The 14,843-nt window shown below is 41.6% G+C and overlaps 1 protein-coding gene across 5 annotated transcripts in view; it reads left to right on the top strand.

The window, feature by feature from the left end:
- tmem108 (transmembrane protein 108) overlaps positions 1-14,843 on the top strand; it is a 50,317-nt gene that overhangs the window by 31,182 nt on the left and 4,292 nt on the right. For 2 of the 5 annotated variants that reach the window (XM_046057842.1, XM_046057902.1), the window contains exons 3-4: positions 11,883-13,169; positions 14,271-14,422. In XM_046057842.1, coding sequence (XP_045913798.1) covers positions 11,883-13,169; positions 14,271-14,422 — 1,439 coding nt within the window. Of the gene's footprint in view, positions 1-7,137; positions 7,258-7,283; positions 7,478-11,882; positions 13,170-14,270; positions 14,423-14,843 lie in introns of those variants that run through there. The other 3 variants (XM_046058054.1, XM_046058134.1, XM_046057987.1) reach the window with 3 other exon arrangements.

Raw genomic sequence — 14,843 nt, 5'->3', positions numbered from 1 at the left:
GTTTTGAGTTCTTCTGTCAGCGCTCCCTTTGTGCTTATGCGAACATGTTGCGATGACATAATACACCTGAATCAATGGAGAGACTTTCTTGTTTATAGCAAATCAGGTTTTGTCTGGCAGCTCGGCCTTTAAAGTAAAGCAAAAATGTGTCCTGAATAAGCTCCTTAAATATGAAAAAAATTGATAGACCAGTAGGTGTGTAAATGATTACACAAGGCAAAATGTGTTGTTGCAACAGTTTCAATGTTTAAATGTGGGAAAACGTTGGTAGTGTCTGTGACTTTAATGGATTTGTATATCTGCAGGCCTGAAATTCAGTGCTCTCCCCAGATTCCAGAAAACTTCCTGTTTAACGTTTCTCCTTCCCGTTAGATTCTTTGCCGCTGTCACAGTCACAGTAGCTAAATCATTATCCCAGTAAACAGCACAAGGACTCTTTGTTGTGCTTGTTTTCGCATTCTCCCTCCGCCTGATTCTCTGATAAACACGTCGCTGTTCAAAGCTGCTGTAACCTGACAAACAATTTGTGGAGCATTCAAACAGGAAGCCATTATCCTGTTACGAAAGCTTGCCCTCTTATCTCAGGGCTCACATCCGTAGCTCCCTCTCTGCTCCGCCTCTCCTCCGCCCATACAGTCCTCCTCCACCAGGATGGGTTTCAGCGGTCCACAGGATGTGTCCTATCTGTCTATTTCCCCCCACGGGACAGACACACTCCCCAGAATGGCAGACAAACACACCCAGGAGCAAACCAAAGGAATTTGTCTATTCTTGCTACTGTAAAGATGCCACCCTATTAATTCGCTCAGGACATGTATATGTCTCTACATGATGAATTGCAGAAGGATCAGTGTTTCTGACAGTCATGAAGAAAAGAATGAAGAAGCGTGGCATTGTTAATTAAGCAGAGCTACATTCATGAAAGCTGAGTGTGCTGCTACAAAATTTGAACAGGAAGGAAGTGTTTTTAGTGTGAAATGAATGATTTTACGTGTTACCACCTGACTCATCCAGTTTTTAAAGATTACACAGCGTTTTAACAATAGTTTTTGTCTTTACAACCTAACTGTTTATAAAAACACACATTATCACTGAAAAGTCACAAACACAGGAGGAAGAGGAGGACGAGTAGCAGTGGTAAGAACAGTGCCCACGCATACGTTTAAGGGGGCTCAAGCCCCAGGAGTGGTTGAGTGTACCTAAGTGCTGCTAAGTACTGCACTTAAGTACACTTTTGAGGAACTTGAATTTTACTAGAGTATTTCCATTTTATGCAATTTTATGGTGGTAATGGTAGTAAAAGTAATAGGGTTTGAATTATAACAGTAGTAGTAGGTGCTGTTTTAGTGGTAGCAGTAGTGTTAGCAGTTTGACTAGGAGTAGTAGTAGTGATATTTGTACCAATGGTTTTACTAGAGTAAGAGGTAGTCATGGAAGTAACAGTAGTAGTGTTAGCAGTTGGACGTGCAGTAGTAGTTAAAGTGATATTAGTACTAAGAGTAGCAGCAGTTGTAGTGATAGCAGTAGTGTTAGTGGTTGGACTTCCAGAAGTAGTAGTATTTGTAGTTGCAGTAGTTTTAGGGATAGTAGTAGCAGCAGCAGTGTTGCTGTTAGCTGTGTAATAACGATATAGGTAGTAATAGTCATAGTACTGTTGTAGTACTAGTAGTTGGATGGTAGTAGTGATGGCGTTAATAGTACTATTGTAGTACTGTTGGTAGTTGTAATAGTTGTAAAAGAACAGTGGGTCCATTGAAGTGAGTCAGGGCAGATAGCGCTCTGTCCAGGCGTGATAATCCAATCTTAGCAGCAGTTAGTCAGACAGCTTCCAGTCGGCCTGCTGATAAAGGGTTTTGTCTGCCTGAAGCTGATGGATCTGATCTGTTTCTGTGGCTCGCTCTGACGGCACGTCAAAGCTTTAAATGAAAGGCTTTAACTACCTTCAACAAAACTCTCCATTTAAGGCTTATGATTACTTTGATTTGGCTCCGTCAACCTTTATCCTCAAACGTGAGATATAAGTTCATTTTGTATTAGATAGCGTAGCTGTGGTGTGTGTGCCGGTATGATGTGATATAGGCTCATTGGTATTCTGATGAGCACTGAAGATAAGGCCTTCTCCATTTTCCCCAAGGGATTTGGGGGGAATCCCGTGGAGGTTTGTCGCTACTGTGGAGTGGTTGTAATTAGCATAAACGAGGCTAAATGTGATCCATGGAGGGCCGGCTGGGTGGTGAAGAAGACATTCTTAATTACTGACTATGGTTCAATGCCCTGTGGCTTTGTAACTAGCAGTTATACATGTTTATCCCATTAGATAATGTGGTGGACATACAGTGATTCCGTTAAGTTCTTGTACATTTGCATTTTATCCAGAAGAACTTACAATGAGAGTGTAAGCAGAGGGTCTGCGTCTTGTTCAAGGGCACGTTGACACGGTTGTTGATAGACACAGAACTGTATAGGCTTATGTTTATAAAGCCTCTTTTCCACCTGCCTCGACTTGACTCGACTCGACTCGGTTTTGGCCCGCTGTCCTCCGTTTTCCATTGCAAATAGTACCCAGAGATAGTACCCCTCAGTGTAGCTGGTCGTCATAGCAACTCCACGCACAACTGCCGCGACGTAATGTTCAACGCGACACACACATGGGACTCACACACACATCAGGTGTCTCTTGGTTTACAACTTTTCAGCCTTTTTATATACAGTCTGTGGTGTCAACATTGCTCAGAATGTAAGGGGGAAAAAAAGTACCTGGTAGCAGGTACAGGTACAACTTTTCCCCGATGGAAAACCAAAAAAGGTGAGTAGACTCAAGGCGAGCTGGGTCCATGGGGTGGAAAAGGGGAATAATTCAAACACCTCAGGCAGATCCAAAACAACCTGGTGCTGGGAAACTTAAGAAGAGAGACAAAAGTTTGTAATACATTTTATAAAGAAATGTTTTGACAGGTCATAGGCAGGGACGGATTGGCCACCTGGCAATTCTGGCATATGCCAGAGGGGCCGGACTATTTGTTTTGGGGTGGGCTGGTCAGATTGATATTAATATCAGTGTTTCTCACACATCAGCTTTACTTGGGTGCGGCCGTTGAGGTACATTAAGGACTGCCCAAAATATTTGGCGACCCATTTAAGCATTTTGCAGAGAAATACTCAGAAAAATGATCCTCCATTACGTTATAAGACTCAGACGGTGAATATTTCACAAGCACGGACCAGGTTGCCTAACGCAACAGTGAACACTTTGGTGCAGGTGCAACTGGGTACAATGTTGGTTTCGGTTTCGATTGGCTTCCTCATTAACAAGCCTCCTCCACGCACCCGTGGGTGAAAAAGGTATCGCGGGTGAAAATCGCGAGTGCTGTGTCATTTCGGCCACTTCATAAAACAGCCCACTGCTGATGGAGAAAGTCAACAGGGCCGACAAATACAAGGAGAGAGAAAAAGGAAGAGGTAGGGCAAGCTGCTGTGTTTGCAGCAGAGGTGTATGCTCCTTGCTTGTGTGGAAATATTAGAAGTGAAGGCAAGGAGAGCAGAATTAAGTAGGCTAGTGAGTAATGTTTTTATTCATGTGTATTCCAATGTTGAGAGCAGTGTGTGAGAAAACATTTTTCTGCAATGTTTAAATCAGCTTCTGTGTTCATGGACGTTGCTGGAATCGGTACAGATAGAGAACCCCGGTCTTCTTGTAGGCTGAATGAAAATGCTTTGAGAAAGGTTTACTTGCACAATAAGAAACATGCAATGCATTTTGAATACAGAAGAAACAAATTTGCATTTTCCAGGAAAGTTAAGAAATTAAGAGTTTAATGTTCCAAATCTTCTGGGGGAGGACTCATGACCAAAGTCTTTCATCACACCCCTAATCTCAGACACCAACTCTTTACAACACAAAGTGAAGCCCTTGCTGTTACATACAGTAGGCCTACTGCTTATATTATCTCACCATCTGTATACAAATGTAGCCTAAGTAGTGAATGTGCGTTTGTGGGGATGCGTGGTAAGGTGGGCTGGCGTGGCTACAGTGCCAGGGCTGAATTTTTTGCCCAGTCCGCCCCTGGTCATAGGCCTTCATCAGTAAGATACCATAACATTTTGATGTAGTTACAGGAGACTGCGGTCTGCATTTTCTAGGAGTTTTAAAATTCTTCTTTCTTTTTCATTCATACTTTTAGGCCGGAAAAACATTAAAAGATTTTGTATTTCACTACCAAACTTTTATTCCTGTTTGTGGGGAGAGGTCTTTCAAACATTTAGACCTTCATGTTGGATGATAAAATTTTCAGAAACTATTCAAGTGTATTTTAGTTTTTGGTATCCTGAAAAGCGGCAATTACTAAATTGCTTTATTAAGTAATATATGTTTTTTCAGTTTCTGCTTTCAGGTTAAAACAATGGCTCCAAAGAGGTAATGTCAAATAACAGCACTGAGACCCCTGAAAATGATAGACCTGAAAGACATTGAGCTATACTGTACACCCTCCAACATTTCTGCTGTTAAGATTACATTTTAGGTGTGATGATACACTTTCTCCTTGCAGATGCATCTTATACCAGAAGCATTAAATTAAGTAAATGATTCTTCTACTTCATCTAATTACTAAAAGCGCAAGTCCAGGTTGTTACTGTACTATTGTTTTGTTTTTTTCATCCCATGACTTCACCATGAACTTTACCCTCTAAAACAACCATAATCAAATATTAAATTAAATTTTTTCTTTACTACTAAGTTTATTTACTAGGGACAGTGCACATTAACATTAACAAACAACGGTATGCCTGAACTAGCTGAGGTTACACCCTGAAAAAGTGATTAAAATTAAAAGAATTATTTAAATATTTTAGAAGCATGCAGAGCAATAATAAAAAGAGAAAAGTAATGTTAGTGAAGATACAGGATATCATTATGCTATATTGTCATGTATTTAATATTTTATCGTTGTGTTGCAATTTTATACATTTGTACATGTGACCTTGGCCAGATTGTAGATGTATGCATTTTGTTCCCTATATGTGCACTTCTTTATTCCCCGTCATGCTGACTGAGCAGAGAGATAACAGTCCAGAAGTACTGCCTGACGAGCCTTATTGATGGATGATTTTACAGCTCCTATTTTTGGCTTCCTATAGAGCCTCCAATTCGAGTAGTACCGCTGTTGGCTGCCCACTGATGATGTCACACAACCAGCCTGGCTCCAGCACTTGCTTCATAGGCAGGTTGTTGCCGTACATTTAACCCACATCATTCTCCATTGCGTGTAGCATGAGGTGACCCCAGGAAAAAAAGACAAATATCCCACCCTCCACAGATTGATCATGCAGACAGGCAAGTGCATAAGCAGTAATAGCATACCACACACTAAGTGCTCCAGTATGATTGATTAGGCTGGACTCATGATGCATGTGCCCTATTGTTCTTCTGGAGTGGAGTCTTAGCTCATGAGTGGATCCATGGCAAAAATGTCATGCAGAATTTCATCAGCAGGAGTGAATCGTTCTTATTTCACTAGTGTAACTTTAGATTCAGTCACAGCTGCTCTGGCCTCTGTCCCCTGACATTGAGTCTAATAGTGAATGATTGGTGGGACAAAGCCTGCACTGGATCAGCACGCAGGATCCTGCTTTGCAACATGATTTATTGATGTCCCTGATGGCGTAAATGGAGGACTTCGACGAATGTCACCAGCTTCCTATGCATTCAAAAGAGCCCTAATTCAGCAGGTTTCCTGCATAAATTGCCCCTCCCTCCATACATCTTGAGCTTAGTTAATGGAAAACAGGTTGACACCATTATTCAAATAAATGAGGGCATAATCTCACAGTACCTGGGAGCTGTTTGTCTCCATGATATTAGCATGTGCTATTCTGAGATAATCAGCTGGGTGATGCAGATAGTGAGTGCAACAGGTTGGTGTGAGTGATAACAGTGCAAGCTGTGTGCCAATTCCAAGGCCTATAAAGCAAATAGTAGAAGGACAAAGAGAAAGACCTTTAATTCAATGTCACTACTGACATTTAACACACCACTTGTGGTGTTTTTTGTCTTCTTGTGAGCACAAATTCAGAGAATTCTTGTTTTTCGCCTCCTCTCTTGTGAAATCACTACTGAAAATGGACTGACTCTTTTTGTGGGTGTTTCTTGTGCTTGTGAGAAAATATCATGACAGGCCAAAAACAGCCAACAGGCAGAATGCTGAAAAAATCATGCTGAGTAGATAAGTGTTGCTGCCTATATTTTTTATATATATATATATATATATATATATATCACACCTCCATTTTCCATTAAATGTTCTTTTTGGTCCTTGGTCTAATGAAAGCCAACATTTTTGCTTTTGTCCATGTCTTATCACTGATGAATCTCCCACACATCTCCCGCTCTTACTCCCCACTACACCTCTGGCCTTCTTTTCGCACTTTTTCCCACCCTGTCCGACCTCGCTATTCTTTCCCTTTATATCCAATTTTCTCATGTTCTTCTCAGAGCTTCAACTCAATAATGGATGTTCATAAAGCTCAATTCACTTCTCAGGCCTTTTCAATCATTTGCCTATTTAATTCACTCGCTGTGCGTACTACTCTGCTGCATGTCTTTGTGGAGGCAGGCCGAGCCTCTCTGTCTGTGTTCACCCTGCTTAGGCACTCACTCCATCAGCCAGACGCCCAACCGTTGTGACAAATTACACCCATTTGCCTCAGTGTGCAACACAGTGCATGTGCAATAACACACACATGTAATGCACATATAATCTCTGCACACACAGAAATTCAGCAATATAATATCATAAAAACAATGGGGAGACTGTGGCTCCGGAGGTAGAGCGGGTTGCCCGTTAATCAGAAGATTGGTGGTTCAATCCCCGGCTCCTCCTGGGCTGCATGTCGAAGAGTCCTTGGGCAAGATACTGAACCCCGCTGGTGACTATGAATGTGTGTGAATGGTGAATGTAGAGTAAAAGCACTTTGAGTGGTCGAAAAGACTACAAAGGCGCTATACAAAGATGGAGCATTTACATTTGACATATAGGTCAAAATAAACGGATGTGTTGTTTACAAATTATCGAGGATGCGTACCATGATGTGCAACAGAGGGGTGGAAAACATGTTGCCATGGTTGTCATGGTAGCTCTCAGTAGTCCTCAGGGTTGCTGTAATGCCGCATTCAGACCAACCACGAATTTTCGCCTCGCGACGCTTTCCTCGCGTGAGTACATTCGCTACAACGCGAGAAGACGATTTTAACGCGATAAGGTGAATAAACACATCTCGCCATTACTTCAACTGTATGAACCCAAAGTAAACATTTACTACTCAAAATATTCAACTCACGGGAATTCCTTCGCGTCGCCGGCCACACCCGCTTCGCGCCGCCCGACAGGAAATCGCAGCTCTACACGCCTTTGCATTGACTTTGTATGTAAACTCACCGCCCTGAACGCTCGCTTCGCTTTTGGTCTGAAAACACCATAAGGCAGGTTTTGTTGGTTGACTTCCACTTTTAGCATATTTGAGAGATAAATAAAGCTAGACTAATGTTGCTACAGGACATGCTACTCCGTCTCCATGTCTCATTTATGATTTTCTTATTAAATCTGTTAACCCTAGATGACCCTAGTAACATTGGTAGGGGAGGGTTTTTACTCCATTGGCAGTTGATTCTATTTTTCTTTCAACCACGCTGTGTCGTTATCTGCAATTTTTTTGCGCTGCTTGCTTACTTTAGCTAGCTGGCTAAGTCTTTGTATCCAAAGTCTTGCTGGAAATCAGTAAAAGTACTGCTTAGAGGTAAATTTGTGTGTGGTAGGCCTATGTTGTTGTTTTTTTTTTACCACATGCCACATTTTGATAGATATCTGTCGGTTCGCGCCATAGGGGTCATTTACGCTGGGGACCGGGGGACATGTCCACACTACATTTTGAAAGGGCTGATTTTGTCCCCATCACGTTTTGAAAGCATTTGTTAAAAATGTTCTGAAAAACAGCTTGCACCAAGAAATGTTAACTAACAAATGAAAATGCTTTGAGAAAAGGTTGATTTGCACAAAAAGAAAACATGCAATGCAGTCTTCTGGAGGAGGACACCCAGACCCCCTGCACATATATTGCCGCATCAAATATTTAATCTAAATAGTGATAATAAGATCTTCTTGTCTTGTTCTCGTGCATCATCACATCTCATGACCCAAATGTATCATAACCCCCCTAATCTTATGTCCCCACCACTTTTCAACACAAAGTGACACCCTTGGTTCTACCTAGCTATTCCAATGAGAAATGCAGCTGCTAGCAGTAGCAAAGTTAACCCAAACTACTGTACACAAAGTTAGTTCTACAGCAGTGCAGTGTCATAAATCATATGCAGCAGGTGTTAAAATCACAGATTCTCACAAAATCCTCTCATTTTGGATATATATTTGTAGCATCAGCATGTATGAAAATTCGGCATTTTCTTCAGACGTTTCTGAAGCATAACAATGTGATGCATTTTTGATCGAAATTTAAAGACTATTGTTATCCTCACAATGTATTCAGCACTAATGAATATATGGGCAGTGAGATGTCTGGGTGCAAGCTTATTTAAAAAGCAGATTCTGCCCCCCATTTTAGATGTGATCTTTAATAAAATATGATTTGACTAAACTGAAAAGTCCAAAATGAATATTAATCTCCATGTTGGTTACAGATCAGGGTGAAACGAAACATTTTATGCTAAGTTACTGATCACCTGGACAAATCAGAAGAACATGTTCCTGTTTGTGTGTGTGCCACAGCATTTAGTTTGCCCATTTCTGATATAACACTGTAAAGGGAGTCCAGGTGTTATGTTTTATTCAGTGCAAGCAGAGTGTCAGGTTGTCAGGTTTGGGTACTGACCTGACTGAAGGAATGACTCAAGCCAGACAACAGCATTGTTAACATCCTCACTCTTTATTTGCCTCTATTATCTTTTTTACCTCTTTTCTTTTTTTTGCATTGAAATACATAATTATTACTCTACCTTGCTTGCAGCTGCAATGCTCTACATTAAACTGAGGCATGTGAGGTACCTTCTACTATCTTAAACATTATTATGTGATATATTATACCTTTTGTCACAATAATGTTATTATTCAGATGTTGTTTTTTGTATTGTTGTCTCTTTCTTCTTGTGTTTTTTGTTCATGCACCTTCCTCAGTTCAGAATAATTTTTGAAATGTAATATCTTGTGAGTCTTATCCTTTAAATCTGTCCTGATGTGACCACTATTCAAGTAACCGATGATCAACAGTAGCCCAAATACTTAAGCTTTGATGGGTTAGTTTTGTCTGTGTTCCATTTCCCTGCCTAAAGGATCATCTTAGGAAAGACGAGCAGTCATAAATCAAGAATGGCCATGTGTGTTATCTCCTCAGATATGAGTCTGGAGTGGGCTCCGTGGATTAGAAACGTGACAGGCTTGGTTAATGGAAGACAGGGCCTAGACCCTCTATCCTGGTAGTCTGTGTGATTGAGTATGGAGGAAAATGATTAATGATTCAGAGGCTGAGTTTAAATAGTCAGAGCTTTGGGGTTCTACTGTGGTGTATTTTAAATCCCCCAGTGAACAAAGAGGAAAGGGGGTGGCAAAGATTTCTATGGCAAAGAAATGTGAGAATACTGATACTGACTGTTGCTTGGGCTTGGGTCAGTTTTATAAAATTAATACTTTTCTAAAATATGCCGTCCCTTTCTACCCATTTTCTTTGTAAACATTCAACATATCTAACTAATTTTCTCACCTCATATCCCATCTTGTTCTCCTGTGCCCCTCTTTGAAATGGAAACAGGGTTTCCATAGTTACTGTTGGAGCACCATAGTTGAATGATGGCCATGACATCTAGGTCACATGGTGGTGTTAGACTTTATGTTTTTTTTGGTTCATTTAAGGGGTTTGTAAATGCCAAAGCATTTTGTAATTGCCTTTGTCATTTCATGTGAATGCCCTTTTTTCTGTTTTGACACAAGCAAGATATTCATCAGGCCATCTTATTAGCCCAACTATATTTGTGTGTTATTACAAAAAAAATCCAATAATATTTTTGACAATATACATGTATTATGGCTTTAAATGGCTTTAAAAAGAATTTGGGATCTGTAGAGATGAGTATAAGCATTATTTCAGTGAGTATTATAAAAGGAAAAGGCAGGCGATATTCTAAATTGTTCTTATTGTCAACAAATCCTATGAAAAGAGAAAAAACAACAATGAGTCTGTGCATACACAGCCTGATACATCTTATTCCTCTGTGCCATGGAGTTCCATTCTTGTCCCAAAAAATATTGTACTGGGTGACATGTTCCATTATTAACAGGATTACACACTCTGTAGTTTAATTTTAATTACTCCCACATACACTGTCCTGCAGCCATAAACACACTCATTTGCAAACCAAATATGTATGACTCCTCTGTTAAAAATAGTCCCCAACGAACGCAGTGTGTCTTCCTGTTTGAGCAAAGTTTTCTAAAAAGCTGCAATGTCCAGCTGCTATGGGAAATTGCCACAGAGAAGTCAGACAGTGTTGAGATACAACCTAACGCATTGTTGGTTTTGGTCTTTTCATGGGATTTGTTGAAAATTAGATAAATATGCCAGCTTTATCCTTAAAGCAATAGACCAATAATAGCTTAAGAATAAAATATGAACGTGTCAAAATAGCCTTGGAACTTGTAGTATTCTCACACCGTCTTCAGTTCAGCATCCTGTAGCAAAAACATGCTACATTACCTCATTCAGATGTGAATTTAGATTTGGTTAGCTTTGTGTTAGTGCATGTTCTGTTCTCAGCTGAATGCATAGAAACTGCCCGGTGGGAGCTCCACTAATGTGTCACATCAGCTGTGTTTAACAGTGTCAATAAGAGACGGAGGGAGGTTGCAGAGGGGAAAATTAATAAGCCTTTGCACGTTCCTCCCTCTATGACTTTCTTGCTGTCTGGATAACATAATAGGACCAATATTCCCCACAGGCACCTGCTAATGGCTTGTCACTACACAACCCCCTTATGGGATTGAGCTGGAGAAAGTGAATCTGTCGGGCTGTCTGAGACGGTTTTGCCGTGTTTAGTGGGCTAGTTTGACGCTTTGACTGTTATGAATCTATCCACTGTTTTCCCTGTCTCTAGTATTAAGCATGAAGCAAGTGCCAATTTCACTGGCTGCAAATGCATTTTTACTTGATTGTTTTAGAAAATGTATTTATTCAGTCTACCGACATATTCTTGGCTAACCTGGATCTTAGAAACAAAGACACCTCAAAGTACTGAAAATTATCAAATCAAATCTCTATTGTAAATGTATGAATATATCCAATTACTATTTGACGTGCTTCAAGAAGATTTTTAAGCCTGAATATAATTCACTAAATTACCTTTTTCAGTTTTACCTGGAGATTAGAATCAAATAATTGCTTGTTATTTTATTACCTCAGTGAGGAGTGATCTCTTAAAGCATACATCAGCAGGATAACAAAGCAGCTTTGTTTAAACTCTGTATCTAAAGGCATCCTCACAGTGCTGGCTGCTACCTTATACATGCACAATTACACACACACAGTGGGACTAGTGAATTAATGCAGTTAATAAAGTTATCACCTAGTTAAACTAGGTGAGTGACAAACAGCGGTTCAGTAGATTAAAGGCTAAGGAGCATAATGAATGCAAGACAAGGCTACTTGTCTCTTCTGAACACTTCAGCAGTCAATTTCAGCTGCTGGGCTGCACTCTCTTGTAGCTTTGCACTGCAACATCCTTGAGAGAAATACAGACAAGGAAATGATCCAGTAATTCATGAAGACAAAAGGAAATTCTGCATCCTCATGCACTAATAATTAGCTTTCTCCCTGTATCTCTGCAGGTGTTCTAGCATTCCTAGCACTGTCAGTAGGACTGGTGTCATCAGCACAGGAGCTGTACCTCAGCCACACATCCCAGGACTCGGTCTCCATGTCAGCCGCCCACAGGAGCCCTATGGCTGCCCCCAAACCTCCCCTCCTGGACCTGCGCGAGGATGATGGCTCCAGTAGTGGGGCATGGTCATCCAAAGAAGGCACTCAACCCGCAAACACCATACTCCCTGGTGTCATCTTCCAACCTTTGGCCTTGCTTAACACAACCCAAACTTCCAGCCTTGCTCATGACGATCCTCCCATTCATTCTACAAAGACTGTCAGCCCAAACACTGTGAGCACTGAAAGTCATGTGAATCAGCCCCTGGAGCCAAGTTCTGATTTTGTAAACCAAGGCCAGATGCACAACTTGGTCTGGGTGCCTCAAGTCCGTAACCCATTTACTGTCAGCACTAATCAGGCCAGCATCAGCCCTAAATCTCCCAGCACAGCGGTCCCAAATATAGATGTGGAACCTACTGCTAGACAGGCTCCAGGCCCTCTGGCTGTTATGTCCAGCCCTGGGTCAAACAGAGGAGACACACTAATTGCACACAATGTAGACCATCAGAAGTTGAGTGTGGAAGAGCACACCAACCCCAGCTGGCAGTATGTTTCAGATCTGCACCGCTCCTCCCTGACGTCCCTTTCCTCTTCATCAATGGATGCTGACCCAGCATTAGGCCAACTCAGGGAGCATGCTTGGGGTGCCTCGGTGCGGACCGCACGCCACACCATCACTCAGAGGGAGGTGCCTGCAGTGAACGAGAACCCCACTACTGAACTTGTTACAGTCAAAAGCCCACCAGAGAATTTAACTTCGACTGCTTTCTCTCCAGCCCTTCCCACTGGACCCAGCCTCAACACACAGAATCCAACAATCATCCCAATCAACCACACTGCACCCAACGAGACCACCACTGAGGAGGGTAATGGTCAGGTTGTTCAAGATAACAGCACAGACAGTACCCCTCTGGGACCCTGGTTCGGGAATGTAACTGCATATGTAGGGCTGCTCTCTAACAGCAGCTCGGTCGAGGAGGCGGCTGCTCAGGGGAACAGCTCGGAGCCCCTTTCCACAGACAGTAGGAAATACCAGAACAGGCAGGTGCCTGCCACAACCCAGGACCCCTGGATGCCCGGCAACAGCTCAGACCCCACCGCTAACTCCCCGCAGTCCCGCCTGACCATCTGCTTCAGCAGGATGGACATTGTGTGGATCGTGCTGGCCATCAGTGTGCCTGTGTCCTCGTGTTGTAAGTGATGTCAAAGCAGCTTGGGAAAAAAGTGAAATTAATGAATGTGATAAGTGTCAGATTACTTTAATTATATTTACATCTTAAGAAATTCGCTTATTTACTTTATTGGCAAGAGTTAGATGAGAAAATAGATACCACTTTCAAGTTTGTACAGTAAATATATGACTCTATAGCCAGCTACAGCTAAAGTTAATCATAGCATAAAGAAGGCTGGTCGGAGGTGACAAAATTCAAGAACCCAGCCAAGAAATGGTCCAGCACATAACCACAGTAGTACAAGGTATATGGATTTAACAAACAGGTTACAAACAAACAAGATGCTTATTTGTGAGCTTTGAAAGTGCTGGTAGGCGGATTTTGTTTCCTTTGGACAGAGCCAGGCTAGTTGTTTCACCTTGTAGCCAATTCGTTTTTATGCTAAACGAATTGGCTGCTAGCTGTAGCTTCAGATTTAACAGACCGATATGTGTTATCAATCTTGTCATGTAACTCTCAGAAAGTAAGCAACCAAAAAAATCCCTAAATGTCAAAACTATTCGTTTAAGGAATAAAAAGTGTTAGTCACTTTTTTTTTCAGCATTCCTAGTTTTGGATCTCTTTTTTTAGAAGGCCTTTTGACAGCCCCCAGACACCCTCCAGGGCCTGATCTTGTTGCATTAAATTGGAGACAGTGCAATAGTTTAATAACAGCAGAGGAGAGAGAGAGTTTCTTTTATTGAGCAGCAGAGTTGCACCTTAGGCAAAACACTCTTTTTTTTTTTTTTTTGTGCATTTTGGTCTGTTGGAGATGGAGAAGTAAAGATTTATTCACCTTTTGATAAGAAATTACTTTCTTGTATGAGAAAGGATAGTTTTGTTGTTTTCGATGGCTCAAAATTACTACAAGGCACACCACCAGTAGCCATTTGAAACAGTATTTCAGGGTGGATATTTCCTTTCAACTACAATGTCTTCTATCAGTGGCATGTTGTAGTGAAACAAGACAGCCTCTACCTGAGCAGCAGCTAGTGTGGGCACTTTCAGAGGCTATTTGAAGCAGAAACTCTCACACTCTCTGTACTAACCCTCCGTTTCCTTTCCTGTCTATGCCTGCTCCAGCTGTGCTTTTGACGGTGTGCTGCATGAGGAGGAAGAAGAAGTCGTCAAATCAGGAGAACAACCTCAGCTACTGGAACAACGCCATCACCATGGACTACTTCAGCAGGCACGCTGTGGAGCTGCCCAGAGAGATACACACTCTGGAGAGCGAGGTACAAACTACTGACACACTGACTCTATTAGTGTACAGCACTGCACACAGAAGTGGAGGGACATTTACTTGATGTTTCGCTATCAGTCAGCAGAATGGTTTTAATGAGTATGAAAACAACAAAGAGGATCCATGTCCAATTTCTCCTGTCAGCAAGCCTCGAGGCCTGCTGAAGTGCACTTGAGCATGACACCGTATTACTACGATTTACAGTGACGCTGTTGGGAACAAGCTAAGAGAGTTTCCCTCCAGGGAATCTATTAAGATTACTGGTTAGTAAATTCACATCTAGTAAATGGATTTCAAGGTATTGTCCTATCAGTATACCCGTGCACCAGTATACTTTTATGAATGAGTTCTTTTGGCTTTTAAAATGCTTGAATTCTAAAATATAGAAAGTACAATTTCCAAACCTTACGCCA

The sequence above is a fragment of the Micropterus dolomieu genome, linkage group LG01, assembly GCF_021292245.1.
Source record: "Micropterus dolomieu isolate WLL.071019.BEF.003 ecotype Adirondacks linkage group LG01, ASM2129224v1, whole genome shotgun sequence".
NCBI lineage: Eukaryota > Metazoa > Chordata > Actinopteri > Centrarchiformes > Centrarchidae > Micropterus > Micropterus dolomieu.
The sequence above is the reverse complement of the archived record's forward strand: the minus strand, read 5'-3'. Positions and strand labels throughout refer to the sequence as shown.